Below are 18,485 nucleotides of genomic sequence, written 5' to 3' on the forward strand. Positions count from 1 at the left end.
CTCCGCCTTCACCGCCCCCTCCCCGGCTGCCCCGGGCCTACCCCGGCCCCGGTCCCGCTCTCACCCGCCGCGCTATCCTCGCCGCCGGCGCCGCCGACACCGCCGGGGAAGGCCCCCGGGCTGCCCACGCCGCCTGTCGCGACAGAATCCCCCGCGTCCGCCGTCAGCGCCGCGCCTGCGGGGGAAGCGCCGGGCGGGGCGGGCGAAGCGGAGGACGGTCTCGGCGGGGTCCCGGTGGCCGCCGGCCGGGCCGGGCCGCGCGGGGCGGCGGGGCCGGTTCTGTCAGGCGCGGCCGGGGCAGCCCCACCGGGGCCTCGCGTGCGCTGCCCTGTCGCTATGGCGACGGGAGGGGCGCCCGCGCGCGGCGGCGGGAGCTCGGCTGGGGGCGGCGGGGCTGTCGCGACAGAGTGAGGGTCCCCAGGGGCCAGCGGTGTGCGTGACCTGGCGGGGCTGTCACACTAGGAGTGGAGTCCCCAAGGCCAGCCCTGGCAGGACTATCACGACAAGAGTGGGGTTGTCACGACAGGAGTGGGGCCCCCGGGGCCAGTCCTGACAGGACTGTTGTGACGGGAGCGGGGTCTCTGAGGCCAGCCCCGGCAGGGCTGTCACGATAGGAGTGGGGTGCCCAAGGCCAGCCCTGGCAGGACTGTCACGGTAGGAGTGGGGTCCCCGTGCACCCAGGGGTGGCCCTGTCCCCCGCGTCACCCCCTGTCCCCACAGGCCTCAGGTCCCTGCCGGGGGTCCCCAAGCCCCACCTGCCCGTGATCCCGGTCGGAGGCCAGGCCGGGATGGAGGCGGACGGAGCCCTCGACCCCAGGGCGCTGGAGCGGGAGCTGCGGGCGGCGGTGGCGGCCGACGAGAGGCGGGAAAGGGAGAACGATGCCAAGCTGCGGGCCGTGCGCCAGCGCGTCCCCTCCTACGAGGAGTTCAGGTCCGATGGGGGATGCCTGGGGCAGGGGGGCGGATTCGGGTGCTTCGTTACCCCAAAGGGCTTCGTCAACACCGAACCTTTGCTCGGTGCCGGCCGCTCCTGCCATGGGGCCGGCCCAACCTCACGGGTGAGTTTTGGAGCTCTTTCTTTTGGAGCTCCAATTTTGGGACCTCTTAAGAGACAAGGTCACCCACCCACCGGGTTTTGAGCTCAAATCTTGCTCTGAGAGGGGGTTGAGCTGGTTATCTGTGCTTTCTGCTCCAGGTGACCACAAGCGTGGCTTGACAGGGCAGCAAACCCAGCTTTGGGATTCCCAAAAAGGCCACGGCCCCATGGCACAGAGCCCCGGTGGGACAGAAACTCAGCCTTGTTTAAGATTTGCCCCCAAAAAATCATCAGGTTGATGTGTGTGGGCTAAGATCCCAGCTGCTCCTGCCTGGAACAGCCAGCTCCAGGGCAGGTCCTCATGGTGGCCAAGCTGTGGACCAGCAGTGGGATGGCATGCTGTCCCCCTTCCGGCACGCTGGCCTCTCTCCCCATTCCCAGGCGCAGCACCCCCCCCTCCAAGGCCCACCGGCCTGCCCTGCCCTCCCTTTCCTCCCCGTGTGCCCCCTACCATTGTGGTGGTGCAGAAGAGGGTGACACGTGTCCCTGTGCACGCTGCCCAGCATGTTCATGCTCCCAAACCCATCCCTGCTTTGTCCAAGCTGGTTTGGGAGCAGGTTTGTGGCCCGGGGATGGCAGGCATGCCCCGCAGAGGCAGCGCAGGGCTCTCCCAACGCCCACCAAAGTCCTGGATCCACCTATAGATCCGTCTGGGGAAGTCCATGTCCCTTGACATCCACAGATGGATCTGTGGGTGGATCTAGGACTTTGACCACCCCTTGGTAGACTTGTACAGGACTAGATCAAATTTCATTCACAGCTTCATCTCTGCCTGCCTTCAGTGATGTCGTCTGATCCCTGAAAGGCAGCAAAACACTTTAAAATGGTGTTTTCGCCCCCAACCTTCTTGCCAGTCCCTATCAAAGGATTCCTGAGTGATTTTAAGCTGTTTTATCAGTGCATTGGTAACAGTAGAAGTAATCTGAGGGAGGTAACAGAGCAGCTTCTCTCTGTGGGTGCAGCGTCTTCACTGGTTTAGCCCACGCTAGCATAGGAGCAGAGAGCTGGACCCCTTCAGAGATCTCCTGCCCATTATTGGGAGGACTAACTACAGGGATTCATCCCACAGGGTGAGAGGAACCACGTGAACCACTGAGTCCAGGCTGCTGTAGTCAGTCACAGATGTCAGTGTAATAAGATGCTCAGTTCAAATGAATCCACAAAAACGTACCTGCCCAGTGCGCTGCAAGCTACAAAACAGTCCCTAGGTCCTGTAAGAATTTAGGGTCTTTCCTGTGGAAATCCCAAAGCCACAGAAACTTCAGCGTACCGTAAGAAAAAGGCAGGAGGAGACAATGTCCTGCCAGTTCCTCAGGCTCTGGCTGTGGAGGAACTGCTGGGTGGAAATGCCCAGCTCCTGGGGCGTGAGCCATTCCCCGTGCTGGGGAGGAATCACGGTGCTGCAGCCTACAGGGAAATCCCTGCCTCGTTGGTCCTGACGATTGGATTAACACTGAGTGTGTGAGGAGGATGTACCTCTCAAGGGCCCCACACAATATCTTCTGTTTTCCTCTGACCCATCTCTGATGCTTCATGATCTCATTTGAATCCCGATCTTGGTTGATAGAATCACAGAATGGTTTGGGTTGGAAGGGACCTTTAAAGATCATCCAGTCCAACCCCCTGCCATGGGCAGGGACATCCATCCCTAGATCAGGTCGCTCAAAGCCCTGTCCAACCTGGCCTTGAACACTGCCAGGGATGGGGCATCCACAACCTCTCTGGGCAACCTGTGCCAGTGTCCCACCACCCTCATCGTAAAATACTTCTTCCTTATGTCCAATCTAAACCTGCCCCCTGTCAGTTAAAAACCATTGCCCCTTGTCCTGTCGCTACAGGCCTTGGTAAAACGTGTCTCTCCGTCTTTCTTGTTAGCCCCCTTTAAATACTGGAAGGCCACAATAAGGTCTCCCCAGAGCCTTCTCTTCTCCAGGCTGAACAACCCCAACTCTCTCAGCCTCTCTCCACAGCAGAGCTGTTCCAGGCCTCGGACCATTTCTGTGGCCTCCTCTGGACCCGCTCCAACAGGTCCATGTCTGTCTTGTGCTGGGGACCCCAGAGCTGGATGCAGTGCTCCGGGGGGGGTCTCACCAGAGCAGAGTAGAGGGGCAGAATCATATGATCATAGAATCATAGAATGGTTTGGGTTCGAAGGGACCTTCAAGATCATCTAGTTCCAACCCCCCTGCCGTGGGCCTGGACACCTTCCACCAGACCAGGTTGCTCAAAGCCCCATCCATTCTGGCCTTGAACACTTCCAGGGATGGGGCATCCACAGCTTCTCTGGACAACTGGTTCCAGTGCCTCACCACCCTCACAGCAAAGAACTTCTTCCTAATATCTAATCTAAATCTGCCTTCTTTCAGTTTAAAGCCATTGCCCCTTGTCCTATCACTACATGCCCTTGTAAAAAGTCCCTCTCCGGCTTTCTTGTAGGCCCCCTTTAGGTACTGGAAGAATCCCCTCCCTCGACCTGCTGGCCACGCTTCTTTTGATGCAGCCCAGGATACGACTGGCTTTCTGTACTGTAAGCGCACGTTGCCAGCTCATGGCCAATTTTTCAACCGCCAGTATCCCCGAGTCCTTCCCTGCAGGGCTGCTCTCAATCCCTTCGTCCCCCAGTCTGTATTGATACTGGGGATTGCCCCAACCCAGCTGCAGGCCCTTGCACTTGGCCTTGTTGAACTTCATGAGGTTCACATGGGCCCACTCCTCCAGCCTGTCCAGGTCCCTCTGGATGATATACATGGCCCAAACCCAGAAATTGCCTCAGAAAAGAAGCTCGAAGCCTCAGAGTATTTGATCTTGCTAAGTATCCCATCCCCTTCTTGTTGCCTGCAGGAACATTGTGCTGGCATCACACCTGAAGCCCCTAGAGAAAAAGGACAAGATGGGTAAGAGGAGGAACGTGCTGTGGAATCCCTGTGCAGCCCACGCCAAGGCCCCGCAAGCCAGCAACGTGGAAATACCTCAGGTGAGGGAGATGCTTTCCGGGACTTTGTCCACATCTCAAAATGACTCCAGAGTAATTTGGGTATTATTTTAAAATGTGAGAGTTATTCAGAAATGTCTCTACATGTGGGCAAGCCCTCAAAGTCCCCAGGAACACTGGTGTTTAGATAACCACAAGGTTCAGTCTTGGCCCCTACTTTGCGTCTGATAAGAGCTTGCACCAGCTGCTTCAAGAAGAGTCTCCTTGAACCCTGTGGGAATCTAAGACCAACTGCACAGCGTCAGACCAGAGCTCCCAATACCCTGCCTCTGATGGTGGCCAATAACAGATTCTTGGGGAAGAGTGCCCTCCCTTGACCATACTCTTCCGGCTGGCTGCAGTTTAGAGACCGAGAGCCAGGGTTGTGCGCCTGGATCATCACATGTAATAGGCACAGACTGCAGATCTTCTCTGAACATAGCCAGTTCTTTTTCACCCCGCAGTTTAATTATGCATGATATGGAAAAGTGCTATTTTGTTTTAAACCTCCTGCCTGATGAGTTCACTGGATGCTCCTTAGTTCCTCAGTTGTGGGAAACGGTGACTAAACATCTTCTCTGCAGGTCATTTGTGACTTGAGTGACATCTGTCCTGCCCCCTCCAGTGGACTCTACCCACGCTGGAGAGTCCTGGTCACTGGACGTGTAGCTGGGCACATTTCCCATGGATGTTTCTCATGGATTTTTTTGACACTGAATTTCATTTGCCTCTTTATTATGAGATCTTTTTGCAACTCTTCTAGGCAGCTTTGTGTTTTCTTAGACTGAGCAATGATATGCCCAGAGCAAATTCTGTTCCTAATCCCGTTAGCGCTTGGGCTCTGATCTCCAGGGCTTCTCCATTTTGTGTTTAGACACAGCCTGATGTTGCTGTGCCTTGTTCTCGCTATCTGTATAAAAGCCTAAACATTTTAATCCTCCTTCAGTCTGTGCGTCAGTTAACTCAGCAGTGACGAGTTCAGCAGTTCAATTACATGTTGTATAAAACAGGATTTCCTTTTATCTGGAGATGCCACATTGAGCTAGGCTCTCTTTTAGCGCAAGCTCTCTGCCACAGACCCATACAAATGCAGTATGTTACGAGATGGTGTGTTAGGCCCATCTGCATATTTTCTGGGTTTTACATCTCATCTCTTTTATCTCCTCACTCCTCTGATTTGCCTAACAGTGCTCAAGATGGAGCCGAGGTTTTCACTGAACTACCCCGATCTCGAGGAAATCCCTTCCTGAGCAGTGATGGTGGATCCAAACTGGGCAGCGTGTCTGGTTCTGGTTAGGGTTGAGGTTACTCCACTACTGGTCTCTGTTCATCCATGCCGAGTTTCATGTCTCATCCATTCTTCCACTATTTTCCCTTGAAGTTCTCTGGTTTCTGTGGGGCTTGAGGAACATGGTATTTCTTTGTCTTTATGTTTTGCCGCCTCACAAGCTTTATGCAGCCCTTTGTGCTATCAAAGCCTGTATTAAAAACATCTCAGCCATCCACAGGCTGATCAAGGAGGGCAAGGGGGGATAAAAACCTTCAAGTGGGAACAAAACAAAAGGCACTGGCTAACTATTTTTTCCTTCAGGAACTGGATCAACTGCCCAGAACCTCTGCTGAATTTTACAGAGATTGGCGCAGATGCTTAAAAAGTGGAACAGAAAAATACCAGTTTTTGCTTGAACTTGGAGGGAAGGCCTTGGGCAGAATCTTTCAGGCTGACTTGAGCTTTGGCCTCCTGGGTGAATTCCTTACAGTGCTGGCAGAGAACGTCTGTCATGAAGACAGAGATGCCATCCTTCAGATCTTACAGAGCCTTTCGGGCACCAAGCGCTTCGGGTTAAACGTGGATCTTCTGAGCGAGTCGGAGAAGGAGAGCAGCAGGGATTTGTTTAGGAAGCTGCGGAGCATGAGCAGGGATTATTGGACCGCTGGCCATCCCAGCAGCCCAGCCGGCTGCGAAGCAGAGAGGGAAGCCCACCTCATGGACTCTAGCTTGCAAAAGGAAACTGAGCAGGAAAGGATAGTGATGGAGCTGATGAAATGTTACCAGGTCAAGTGAAGGAGCAGAAGCACCAGGGTCACGCAGAAACAGAGTGCAAAAGAGGCTCAAAGCTTGACTTTGGCATCACCGTGCGAGACGGATAAATCGGATACTTATGGAGCACTTCTGTACGTTTCTCTGTACCTGGGAGCCACCCAGAGCAATAGTTCTGCACAAATAAAGGTTAGTTACCGAGAGGACTGTGTTGTGATCTCTGGGGCAGGGTGTCCTCACAGAATGGCTCTGTGAGAATCTCTTAGATGAGGAGAACAACCGAGGGAAAGAAAAAATTGGCTGGTATTTTTGAAGGAAAAACCAAAACCCAAATAGTCCCTTCCCTTCTTCATCTCTGTCTGTTGTCACTCAGGGGATTTAAGAAATGTAATCAATGACACTTCGTGGTTAACCATGCAGCCACTGAAGGTAGAATGGGCTGACAGAGGTGGAAATGCTGTGCAAGGTGGTATATCTGGGACTGATCCAACCAGCTATTTTACTATTATTTTACCTCAAACAGCAGGGCGTGGGGTAAACCTCAGAGATCCTGTCACCTCATGGTCCTGTGATCTCGGACACTATCTGGTTTGCTGAAATTCCACATAAATTGAAATTTAGAAGGAACTGACAGGCATCAGTCCAACAAAGACACTCTCCAGAGCTGCCTAATATTCTGTCTAAATTGAGTCGCACTTCTGTTTTGGTTGCAGACCAGAGAGGCCCTCATATGGCACAGCTCAGCACCTACCCACCAAGCTCTCTTGCAGTTCTGGTCTGGGAGGATCCTCAAGCTTCTCCCAAGTGTGCTGAGCAGCCCGGTGTACGTTACATTGCTCAGACTGCCTTGAAATCAGCTCAGAAACAACTGTCAGGTCCATTTTGTTCCAAAACCCATCTAGCAGAGCAAAAGGTAGAGTGACTCTGGCAGACTATAACCATCCCTCTCCCACCTTCTCTGTAGAAACCACTAGGCACCTAATTGCAGGCTTCAGATTCATCTCTGAGGCCTGGCACTTGAATGTTGGACTTTGTGGCATCTATCTTGGGGACATCTGTGTCCCCGCAATCTGTTGTGGGTGCCATTCCTCTTGCCTTTGGATAACACTTGCAAACCTGAGGACTAGCAGAAAGCTGAGAGCTGAAGTCTTAAACGAAACAAGAAGATCCTGGAGTTACCCAAGGTCAGGATGAAGGATGTGGATGCAGGAACAGCTTCGGCATGACAGTTACAGCACTGGTGGGAACAGGCACAGTGCTTTCAGCAGTCCCGAGGCTCAGGGCTTGCACTCACATCCTATGTCCAGGATGGGAGCAGCCTGCTGCATCCCCATCACTTGGGGAAAGGGAAAATCCCCATGGTTTGGTGAGAAGACTCAGGATAAAGGAAGTACAGGAGAGGTTGTGTGAATGTTTACGGGAGGACGGGCTGTTAGACCAGCTGGGATCAGTTTCCCAGTCAGTCACTTCATGGTCTGACCTGAGCGTCTGCTCAAGAAGTGCCAATAGCTGAGCTGAAGGTCCAGCCAGAGTCAGTGGGGAGCAAATGGCTCACCTTCACCGTAGGAGAGGTGCATTTAACGCCTCCAGGGCTGGTTCCAGCATCAGCCCAGGCAAGGGTAACGTGAACAAAAAGCCTCACTCCACCACTCAGAGAGGGGGAGTCTCAAACATTACCTGTGTGAAGGGGCTTCAGCACACAAACCCTTGGAAAGCCACCAGGGAGGATGTAGAAGTCTAAATACCATGTTTGAAACCTGTTCTTCTGGGCTACGGAGGTCAGCTGCTGTGGGAGGAGGGTCTTCTCTGCGTTTGCTGCGCTTTGAGGGGTCAGAGCAACAATTAACATTTACTGCACGTGTACCTTTCAAGAAGATGGTGGCTGTTCCCTTGTTCCCACCATGCTTCCATCGCTGAATCTTCCCTCCACGGCTGTGCTGCACAAACGACCTGCCTGCTCGTTGTCCGGGGCACAGACAACACTCTAGAGCAGCTGGGGGAGAGGAGAGATTCTAGAGTCTGTGTCCCAGGGGACAGCCTGCGCCGGGGGGGGGACGGAGTGCCTCCCAGCAGATATTCAGCTGGGATGGGATATTCAGCTGCCGTTTGATCCCTGCTGTCAGCCACGTGCACTGCAGATGGGGGGGTCATTTGCAAACCCCATCTTTGGTGAGTGAGCTGGTGTGTGCATCATCCCTGCCTGGCACTGGCACTGCTAACCCCATGCGCGGGTTCCTGCCGTCCTTGCTGAGGACGCAGTGGCTGGGTTAGTTCTACTGACTGCAGAGACCGCCCGGTGCGATGGAGTCGAGGCTGCTGGGAGCCGCCGTTCTCCTCTGCCTGGTAGATGTTCTCCATGCTTTTGCGATTGAAGAGAAAGAAGATGTGTTCAAGAGAATGGCTTGTCCCGCTTTCTTGATGTTCGACAACGCCGCTTACTTGGCTGACATGACCTTCGAGCTCCCTTGCAATTGCAAGCCCGAAGAGGTCTCTTCTGTCATCTGGTACTTCCAGAAGAACTTGGGCAGCCATGAAACCACAGTCCTGACAGACTTTGCTGGCACCGTGGTTGTCGACTCGGGCGATATCCACGCGGGCAGCGATGTGCTGAAGCGTTTCAGTATCCGGATGTTCAGTCTCATCGTCTTCCGAGCCCAGGTGACGGACTCGGGACACTACATGTGCGGCACTAAGAAAGGGGACTTCTTTTATGGCTATGACGTGGATGTGCAGCCCACCAAGCACATCACGGTGGCTTTTGTGGACAGAGGCCAGCACGTCCAGGACGACTACACAGAGAAGCTCTTCAGCCTCTTCACCACTTTCTGGGACTGGACCAGATGTGACCGCTGTGAGGTGAGAGGCGAGCAGCGGCGGATCGGGCTGTGCTACGTGCAGAGTGCCCAGCTGCACCCCCGATACCGCGCTGCTGTGCCCAACGTCACATCCTGCGGCTCGCGGGCTGTCCCTGCACATTTCCAGCACCCCAGCCGCCTCCGGAGACCCGAGGTGGCCATCCGAAGCTGCCTGACCCCTTGCCTGAAGGAGGAGGTCCCTGAGGAAGGCGTGCAGGCCATCTCCAATGTCATTTCCAAGCTAGGCGAGAAGCCCTGGCTACCCCGCGTCCCCACGCAGTTTCACAAGCAGCCTGTTGGAAGTGGCCTGATCATTGCGTGCCCAGGAGCCCGGCCTGAGCATGCCGTGGCCTGGGACAAGGACTCCGTCCGGCTCTACCGCTCCCGCTACCTCGTCGGTGTCAACAGGAGCATGCGGGTCTTCATCGACCACGGAAACCACCTGCACATCCAGCGGGTCCGGGTCAGCGATGGAGGCACCTACTTCTGCTGGCGGGAGGGCGAGATGGTGGCCGGCTTCCGGCTTAGCGTGATCTACCAGCACCGGCACCGGCGGACGCTCAATGATCCCGAGACAATCTATGCTGTCAAGACCATCGGCATGAGCTACGTCCTCATCAGCATCATCTTCATCGTCATCCACGTGTGCCGCTGCTGCTGGCAGGTGTTCAGGTGCCCTGCCAGGACGTAGCATCTCCACCACGGCCCCGACAGGTCACTCTTGCACCTCAGACCATCCTCCCCGTAGAAATTTCTAATGTTCTGACCATTAGAAATGAAAATGCTGCCAGCGCCCGCTCATTCTCCCTTTTGGGTCAAAAGCGTGACAGTGAGGACTGATGTGGAAGACTCCTCGTGCTGCGGATTGGCATGGCTTAGTAGGGCCAGGCGGGGATTTCACACCGCCACAATTTGTTCCTGGCTCTGCTGCTGGCTTGCGGTGGGGTTTTAAGCTCAATATAGTCCTTTTCAAAAGAATACTTGGAGTTGTTGCAAGATCTTCTGGCCAAGCTCTACAGAGTTCTCGAACCGCATCAGTGATTTATTAGAGCTGTTTTTCTAAGAGGCTGCTAAAAAGATCCACCAAACTATTTTAATCCAATTAAGTCTTGCTTTTCTTACCCTTTTTTTTAACTTTTTTTCATTGCTGAGAACTTTGAGTGCCAACGTTTCAAAACGTTCAATGCTCCTTTGAGCTCCTTCGCTGGAGCAAACCCATTTTTTAAAATTTTGGTTTAAACATTTTTTCATTTTTGAAGGAAAAAAAAAATATTTTTCAAATTAATCTGGTGACTTTCTTCAGAAATTTCTCTGGTTTTTGGTTGGTTTTTTTAACTCACCCGACTCAGCACAGACTTGTGAGTCAATATTTATGCCTGACAAAATTATTATGCATGTCCTCCAAAGAGGATGGCATCTCTACAGGGTTTAGGTGGCCACTTGCTTGCTCCTCAGCGTGGAGCAGGACTTCCCCACGGGGCTCATCTCCACTCCTTTTTTCAAGGATGCAGCTTGGGGATTTCAGCTTTCCCAGGAGAAATCCCGCTGTCCAGGAGGGCAGCACTGAGGGTCCCAGCGATGCTCAAGCACTTGAACCGTGTAGATGATGTGCAGGGTCTCAAATCCACCATCAGTCCTGAGAGCTGCAGCCGATCCCAGGAGCTTCCCAGGAGCCGCAGCCTGGGTTTGTGCAGGGAAGGAGCTGGGTTTGAGGTTGAAGAACCCCGAGCAGATCCCTGCTTCCCCTCCCTCCCTCCTGGGAAGGGGATCTCTCCCACCCCGTTGCCTGGCTGCCGGCTCTGGGGGGGTTATCCCTGCACCCACCTCCCCTGCGTTGCAGTCCCTTACGGGTGTTGACCCCTGAAGCGTTGGCCGTGCCTTGGGGTACAGCACTCAGCTTGCGTCCCCCAGCGACTTTGAGCTTGGTTTGGGCTCCCGAAGGGCCTCGCCGCCCCGGCTAACCCCAAATAACCCACAGCACCGGCTGCGGAGAGGCGGTTTGCAGGCACAACCGTGGAAGCACAGCGCTTGCGTTAGCTTTATTTCTCATCTCAAGCTGCTGTGAGCGTTAGTGCATTAATTCAGTAGCAATGTGGGCTGCAAAGCTCCAGCTGGAGGCTGCTCGCGAGGGACTGAGCACCCCGAGCCACCGCCATCCCACCGTGGATGCCAAACCTGGGCAGCACCCAGGACTCCTATAACATCTCCTGCCCCAGGAATGGCCTTTCTGGGGTCGGTAGCTGCAAAGCATGCTCAGCACCTGAGCCATGAGGATGCTGGGGATGAGGGGGACAGAGGGGACAAGGGGGATGGCATCCGAGTAGCATCTCGTGTGCTCATCCCAAAGGGCTTACGGGGTATGAGAAGTGCTGCTGGGTCGTTGCTCCTACGTTAGGTGGCATCAGGGCAGGTTTCACTCGTGGTCAGTAGCTAAATCGAAGGTGGGGACGGGGGCTGCAGGCGAGCACCGGGCTGGGCGATGGCCCTGGGTGGGCCGGTGGCATGTGCTGGTCCGGGGGGAGCACAGGAGGACAGACTGGGGGACAGGGCCACATGGAGCCCAGGGACAAGGGATTTCTTCCAACCCTATCTTGAATGTCCATGTGGGGGGTGGGCTTGGGCTCCATGCGTGGCAGGGATTGTGACCAGGGCAGCCCCAGTCCCCAGTCCCCCTGGCTCCTAGTGTGACCCCGGGTGGGACAGGCAGGACGAGGACAGCTCCGTTTGTCCTCCCCCGTCACTCCTGGGTTGCAGGAGGCACCTCCTACTGTGAGAGCACCCGTGGGTGCCCCGACACCCTCCTCCTCCTCCTCCTCTGTGCTCCCCTCCTCTCCATTTTCACCTGCGTGGGACCCCCCCAGGCGAGGGGCCAGGCACACGGCCATGGGTCACCCATCGCCACGAGCCCCTCGGGACTGTTTTTCCCCACCACGGCGATGGGGGCACCTGGGTGGCAGACACCCAGTGGGGGTCAGGACAGCCCCATAGCTCTGTGCCAGGAGAAGCCCTTGAGGCCACCCAGCCTGGTGTGCCCACCACTGCTCCAGCCCCACAAACCACCCGGACACCCCAGCGTCCCCAGGAACCCCTCATTATCCCAATTTCATCACCCTTTGACACCATCCCGACAGCACCCTGCCTCTCCATCCTCCCCTTCCTCCTGCCTGTGCCTCCTGCCCACCCGATGCTTGGTGATAGGGAAAGGTACCTTGCACCCTGCAGCCCCCCCACCGCAAGGGTGCTCCGGGCCTGGGTGCACTGGGGAGATTCGGGGCGGCCTCCCAGACCAGAGAGAGGGCAGCAAGGTGGGATGCAGGGAGAGATGCTCTTGGCACCATCATCTTGTCCGACCGGTGCACGGAGATCGAAACAGGACGGACCCTCTCCCTGGGCATTGGCGAGCTGGAGACCCAGGGCGAGCGCAGGCACGGGCCCAAAACCGCCGGCGCCTCCGTGCCGTGGGAATGTGGTAGCAACCCGGTGGGGGAGCTCGGCTCTGCCCGGTACTGCTCGCCTCCTCCGGGTATTGCCCATCCCCTTCCCACACAGTGCCCGGTTGGATGGGTGCTTTGCTGGCAGCCAGCCCCAGACAGGGTGTCAGCGGGGTCCCTGGGGCATGGGGCGATGTGGGAGAGGTGAGGGGTGGATGGAAGGGAGATGCCCCCCACCGAAGCACCACCGGCTCCTCCCGTGACCTATGCCTTGCCGTGGGGCTCCCTCGCAGCATCGGACGGGACCTACGGAGCTACGGCTACGAGCATGCGGCTGCTGTGGCTCACCCGCCCTACACCACCTCCTTGTGCTCCTGCTTGGACTCCTTGATCACCTGGAGGCAGAGGGAGAGGGACCATCACCTCGGGCTCTCCCCCCGGCTGAGCCTGCCTGGGCTCTGAACAAGCCTGGGGAGAGGGACAGGGACAGGGACAGGGACGGGGACGGGGATAGTTTTCTCTATGAGCTGCCAGGCTCAGCTCCACCACAGTCCAGAGCCAGTTCATGCCATGCCCTCAGGGCACTGGGATCACTGGCTCCCTGCCCGGGCTGCTCCTGGGGCTTGGGTATGGTGGTCCCATGTGCATGATGAGTGACCCCCTTGGGGACACCCCGTGGGGAGGTGGGGGTGGAGGGGAGGCAGCATGGGTGACATGAATGAGGACTTCTCACCTCTCCATCCCTGGTCTCCACAGTTTTGACCACGATGCTCCTCTTCAGATGGGCTTCTGACGTGGATTTAGTGTCCAGGCTGGTCTCTAGGGCACATGGGCAGGACATGGCGGTGACCCGGTGTCTGGGGTGTAGCCCTTCCAGCCACGCTCAAGTGGAGGGGCCCAAAGGAAACAGGTTGGGCTGGAAAACCCTGAACCATGGGAGACAGCGGCCCTGGGGACATGACCAGCCTCAGGGACACTGTTGGCCTCAGGGACATGGTTGGCCTTGGGGATGCAGTTGGCCTTGGGGATGTGGTTGGCACTGGGGATGTGGCTGGCTTTGGGATGTGATTAGCCTTGGGGACAGAGTTGGTATTGGGGACCTTGGAGATGTGGTTGGTCATGGGGACATGGGTGGCTTTGGGATGTGATTGGGCTTGGGGACAGGGTTGTCCTTGGGGACACAGTTGGCACTGGGGAACACAATTGGCCTTGGGATGTCACTGGCCTTGGGGATGTGGTTGGCACTGGGGACATGGTGGTGTGGTCAGTCTTGGCGACGTCATTGGCCTTGGGGACATGCTCGGCCTTGGGGATGTGACCATGGCACACTCCTCCCCCCGTCTTGGGAGAACCCAGGAGTCCTCGTTCCTTGAAATTCGGAGGAAAACCTCCCGGTCCCTCTGGATGGGGCAGGAATGGCTGAGACGGCATCTCCTCCCATGCAGCCCCCAGAGGCCACCCCTGCTTGTGCCACCATCCTGTCCCCCCTGCCTCACGCATGGCCACAGCCTCACCTCGGATCTGCAGGTTGGAGAAGCTCTGCACAGGGATGGTGATCCTGCAGGAGCAACAGTGGGCATTGGGAAGAGCATGGGGTCCTGTCACCCGCCGCCCACCAGCTCCACCCTGCCCAGGGCTGGGGCAGGAGGGCTGGAGGATGGTCCCCAACCGAGCTGGACACCCCAGAGGGACCACGAGGACTTGGGCTTGGTTTGGGGCATGGCTGGGGATGGGGAGAGGGGCAGGACGGAGCCCCCACTCTGCCGTCACCTGCTCTCCTCGCCCTCCAGCAGCTTGCGGTACGTGGCAATCTCGATGTCAAGGGCCAGCTTGACGTTGAGCAGATCCTGGTACTCCTGCAGGTGCCGGGCCATCTCCTCCTTGAGGCTGCGGATGTCCTCCTCCAGCCGCACCACCGTGTCCTGGTAGCCGGCTGTCTCCAGGGCGTAGCGCTCCTCCAGCTCCCGCAGCTGCCTCTCCAGGGACTCGTTCTGGGGGGCCACGAGGGGACGTGACACCCTCCACGGCCACCTTCTCCCAGGAGCTGGGGGCTCTCCACGGTGCCCATCCATCTCCCATCCTTGGGGACCAGCCATTCCCCCAGCATTGGCTGGTGGTCCCCACCGCTGTGCCAGGGAACGCCGTGGTGGCGGCAGCTCCCCGAGGCCGTGTCCCCCACCTTGCACCCCACGGCCATCACCTACCGAACCCCGCAGAGCCTCCAGGTCGCAGGTGAGGGCCTGGAGCTGCCGCCGGTACTCGTTGGCCTCCTGCTTGGCCGCGCGCAGGGCCTCTGCGTGCCGGGCGGCTGCGTCCGTCAGGTCTGCGAACTGGGGGGGACACACGTGCCATGGGATGGGACCACGTGGCAGGGATGTGTCCCGGTGGCACATGGCGTGGGGACACAACCCTGCTCTGCTCCACAGGAGGGACACAGCCCTGGTAGCACGTGGCATGGAGAAACATCCCTGACCTTGCAGGGTGTTGGGATGGTGCACATGGGACGTGTCCCCAGTGCCATGTGTCACTGGGGACATGTCCCTGCTCCCATGGGAGGAGGGGACAGTGCACATGGGACATGCACTTGGTGTGGCACTGAGGACATGGCCCTGTTCACGCAGCAGGAAGGGACACGTGGGACATCCCCAAAGGCACGTGTCCTGGGGACATCCCAGCTCCCATGGGAGGGCTGTGGCCCCAGCAGCACGTGTCGTGGGGACACATCCCTGCTCCCATGGGAGGAAGGGACAGCACACATGGGATGTGCCCCCAATGGCACGTGGTGCTGGGGACGTGTCCCTGCTTTTGTGGGTGGAAGGGACAGTGCATGTGGGGCATGTGGCCAATGGCGTGTGTCGTGGAGGCATGTCCTTGCTCCCTTGAGATGATGGGACAGTGGACATGGGACACATCCCTGATGGCAGGTGTTGCTGGGGACATGTCCCTGCTTTGTGGGTGGGAGGGACGGTGCCTTGGGATGTCACAGGGGACATGTCCCTGCTCAGGTGGGACAGCGCACGTGGGCCATGTCATTGTGAACACAACTCCTTAGGGACCGTGCCTATGTGCCTCACCACAGGGGACACATCCCTGCTCCCCCGGGGACCAAACCAGGACACGGGACACAAGCAGGGACAGCAGGGATCCCACACCCCATGCACCACCACCAAGCAGAGCCACCCACCCCTGGGGTGGTCAACCCCAGCCCCGAGAAGGTGATATCCCAGGAGGGGACAGCCAGGCCACCGATCCGTTGGGTGACCGGCTCCCACCGCACCTTGGACTTGTACCACTCCTCCGTCTCCTGGACGTTGCTGGCGGCCATGGCCTCGTACTGGCTGCGGATGTCACGCAGGGCGGCAGTCAGGTCCGGCTTGCTTGCGTCCACCTCAACGTGCACCCGCTGCCGGGCCAGCTGCTCCTGCAGCTCCCGCAGCTCCTGGGGGACAGTGGGGGTCAGCCCAGCCCCCCCTGAGCCCCGGGACCCCTGCTAGCCCCCTCAAGCGGGGTTACCTCCTCGTGGACCTTGCGGAGGAAGGCGATCTCGTCCTGCAGGGTCCCCACCCGCCGCTCCAGGTCCAGGCGAGCCAAGGCGGCAGCGTCCACGTCCTGTCACCGCGGCGGGACAGGAGGGACTGTCCCCAGGGCTGGCCACCTGGGTCTGCTCCCTCCTGAGCTGCCTGGCCCTGCCGGTTCCTGCCCATCCCTGCCCCATCCCTGTCCCATCTGTCCATGCCCATCCCTTTCCCATCCCTGCTCCATCCCTTCCCCATCCCTGCTCCATCCCTGCCCCATCTGAGGGAGCCCTGAGCCCCTCCCTGAGGGAGGCTGAGCTGGGGGCTGAGCCCCTGGGGTGCAGGATGGGGGATGCAGGATCTGGCCCCTGCCCTCACCTGCCTGTAGGCAGCCAGGTTGCTCTCGGCCTCCAGCCGCAGGGTCACCTCGTCCTGCAGCCTGCACCAGAGCAGAGAGGCACCGTTGCCCGCTCAGCATCGTTAGTCATTAGGCACCGTTACTCGTTAGGCACCGTTACTCATTAGGCACCGTTACTTGTTACTCTCAGCCCCACGGACGGACCCCCGGATCAATGCAGCCCCATGCCACCAGCACCCGCACCCCGCGTCGGTGCATGTGCCCATCCCACACACCCTGCCACCGTCCCACACTGTTCCCAGGCGTCACCCTGGTCCCTGTTGCCACCCATGTCCCCGTCACCACCCTGGTGCCCATCAGTGCCTGGTCCCCAGGGCTACCCTGGTCCTGGTGGCCACGCTAGTCTCCGTCTCAGTGGCCACCCTGATCCCTGGGGACACCCCAGTCCTCATCCTGGTCCCAAGGGTCACCCTGGTCCTTGCCACCACCATGGTCCCCATCACCACCCTGGTCCCCAGGACAACCCTGATCACCATCCTGGTGGCCATCCTGGTCCCTGCTGCCACTCTGGTCCCGGTGGCCACCCTGGTCCTGGTGATCACCCTGACACCCATCCCAGCGGCCTCTCTCAATCCTGTCCTGGTGGCCACTTTGGTCCCCAGCGCCATCCTGCTCCTGGTAGCCACCCTGGTCCCCATCACCACCCTGGTCCTCATCATCATCCTGGTCCTGGTGGCCACCTTGGTCCCCAGGAATACCCCAAGCAGGGCAGCACCTTACTTCTGCTGGAGGCTGCCAAGGTCCTCGGCAAGGTTGTCCCTCTCGATCTCCAGACGGGCCTTGGCGGTGGCCAGCTGCTCCACGTGGCGCCGCAGGTCACGCAGCTCCTCCTGGTAGACGTCGGCCAGACGCGAGGGCTCCTGGTCCCGCGCCTGGTTCAGCTCCACCACCAGCACCTTGTTCTGCTGCTCCAGGAGCCGGACCTTCTCGATGTAGCTGGCGAAGCGGTCGTTGAGCTCCATCATCTCCACCTTCTCGTTGGTGCGCGTCTCCCTGAACTCTGAGTTGAGCGCCGCAGCCAGCGAGAAGTCCATCTTGCCCGACCCCAGGCGGGCACCCACGCGGAGACCCGGCTGGGTGCTGCGGGGGGCCCGGAGCCGGGCTGGGGGGCTGGCGGGGAGCACCCGGTACACCGGGGTGGCAGCGCCAAAGCGGCGGCCGTAGGAGGACAGCCGCTGGCTCTCCATGCTGACGGGGTGGGCGCGATGTGCCCGGCCTGGAGGGTTTTATGGAGCCTGGGGGCCCCTGGCCCCGCCAGCCGCCCCGGCGCTGGCCGCCGGCCAGGGAGCCAGAGGGCCGGCACAGAAGCCAGCCTTTGTGGCGCCCGGCGGGGGCGGATGCGCCCTGGCACACAGCCCGGGCACTGCGCCACAGCCCCCTGCCCACCGCCTGCCCCCCCGGCGGGCACTGCCGGGGCCCAGGGGGGGCCTGGGGCACATGCCAGGGTGGGAGGCAGAGCAGTGGCCACGGGCACCCATGGGGCAGCTGGTGGGTGGGTGCTGGGCGCAAGGCTGGGTGCAATGCCATGGGGCACCACAGGCACCGGGTGCAATGTTGCAGGACACCATGGGTGCTGGGTGCAATACCACGGGGCAACACCCGTGCTGGGTGCAGTGCCATGGAGCACCATGGGTGCTGGGTGCGAGGCCAGGCACGGTGTCATAGGGTGCCCGCTGCAAGGGCCCGGGCTGTATCTGCACCCCGGGGATCCGTCCCCACGACGCCCCTGGCCCCAGCAGCGCCTCGAGGTGCTCAGGGCAGAGAGACACACTGGGCGGGCTCGGGTGTGCGTGTGCACGGCCACCCCCCTGTGCACACACACCTGCATACGTGTGCACACCCCCTGCCATGCACACCCCCCCGTGCACACTCACCTGCATGCATGAGCACAGACCCTGCCATGCACACCCCCCCGTGCACACTCACCTGCGTGCATGTGCACAGACCCTGCCATGCGCACCCCCCCGTGCACACTCACCTGCGTGCATGAGCACAGACCCTGCCATGCGCACTCCCCCCTGTGCACACACACCTGGATGCGTGTGCACGCACCCCCATGCACGCTGCTGGTATGGATCCATGCACCCCCCCCCATCCTGTGCACGCGTCCATAAGGAGGCATCCACACACGCGCATGTGCACATCTACGCACACACAT

General features: G+C 58.9%; 3 protein-coding genes across 3 annotated transcripts; 2 read left to right on the forward strand and 1 right to left on the reverse strand.

The window, feature by feature from the left end:
• Window positions 1–788: 788 nt before the first annotated feature.
• Window positions 789–6,278, forward strand: CCDC103 (coiled-coil domain containing 103). The gene is made up of 3 exons (XM_050911940.1): window positions 789–931; window positions 3,938–4,070; window positions 5,659–6,278. The coding sequence occupies exons 1-3, from the start codon at window positions 789–791 to the stop codon at window positions 6,130–6,132; spliced, it is 750 nt and encodes a 249-aa protein (XP_050767897.1). The 3' UTR covers window positions 6,133–6,278.
• A 2,131-nt stretch (window positions 6,279–8,409) lies between these two features.
• FAM187A (family with sequence similarity 187 member A) lies at window positions 8,410–9,654 on the forward strand. Its single transcript, XM_050912056.1, has one exon. It carries the CDS (start codon window positions 8,410–8,412, stop codon window positions 9,652–9,654), a length of 1,245 nt encoding a protein of 414 aa, XP_050768013.1.
• A 3,093-nt stretch (window positions 9,655–12,747) lies between these two features.
• On the reverse strand, window positions 12,748–17,514 carry GFAP (glial fibrillary acidic protein). Its single transcript, XM_050911783.1, has 9 exons — window positions 17,048–17,514; window positions 16,288–16,348; window positions 15,908–16,003; window positions 15,672–15,833; window positions 14,599–14,724; window positions 14,165–14,385; window positions 13,909–13,952; window positions 13,128–13,213; window positions 12,748–12,789 (listed from the first exon to the last, which is right to left on the reverse strand). The coding sequence occupies exons 1-9, from the start codon at window positions 17,512–17,514 to the stop codon at window positions 12,748–12,750; spliced, it is 1,305 nt and encodes a 434-aa protein (XP_050767740.1).
• Between the last annotated feature and the right edge of the window lie 971 nt (window positions 17,515–18,485).

The sequence above is a fragment of the Gymnogyps californianus genome, chromosome 28 (assembly GCF_018139145.2).
Source record: "Gymnogyps californianus isolate 813 chromosome 28, ASM1813914v2, whole genome shotgun sequence".
Taxonomy (NCBI): Eukaryota; Metazoa; Chordata; class Aves; order Accipitriformes; family Cathartidae; genus Gymnogyps; species Gymnogyps californianus.

What these genes read in the sequence shown, in the direction of transcription:
- CCDC103 (XM_050911940.1), top strand. Translation starts at nt 789, where the DNA reads ATGGAGGCGGACGGAGCCCTCGACCCCAGGGCGCTGGAGCGGGAGCTG. An exon ending in CCCTCCTACGAGGAGTTCAG is followed by an intron (nt 932 to 3,937) that starts GTCCGATGGGGG and finishes TGTTGCCTGCAG; the next exon opens with GAACATTGTGCTGGCATCAC. An exon ending in GCAACGTGGAAATACCTCAG is followed by an intron (nt 4,071 to 5,658) that starts GTGAGGGAGATG and finishes TTTTTCCTTCAG; the next exon opens with GAACTGGATCAACTGCCCAG.
- FAM187A (XM_050912056.1), top strand. Translation starts at nt 8,410, where the DNA reads ATGGAGTCGAGGCTGCTGGGAGCCGCCGTTCTCCTCTGCCTGGTAGAT.
- GFAP (XM_050911783.1), bottom strand. Translation starts at nt 17,514, where the DNA reads ATGGAGAGCCAGCGGCTGTCCTCCTACGGCCGCCGCTTTGGCGCTGCC. An exon ending in CTTGGCAGCCTCCAGCAGAA is followed by an intron (nt 16,349 to 17,047) that starts GTAAGGTGCTGC and finishes GCTCTGGTGCAG; the next exon opens with GCTGCAGGACGAGGTGACCC. An exon ending in AGGAGTGGTACAAGTCCAAG is followed by an intron (nt 14,725 to 15,671) that starts GTGCGGTGGGAG and finishes TGTCCCCCCCAG; the next exon opens with TTCGCAGACCTGACGGACGC.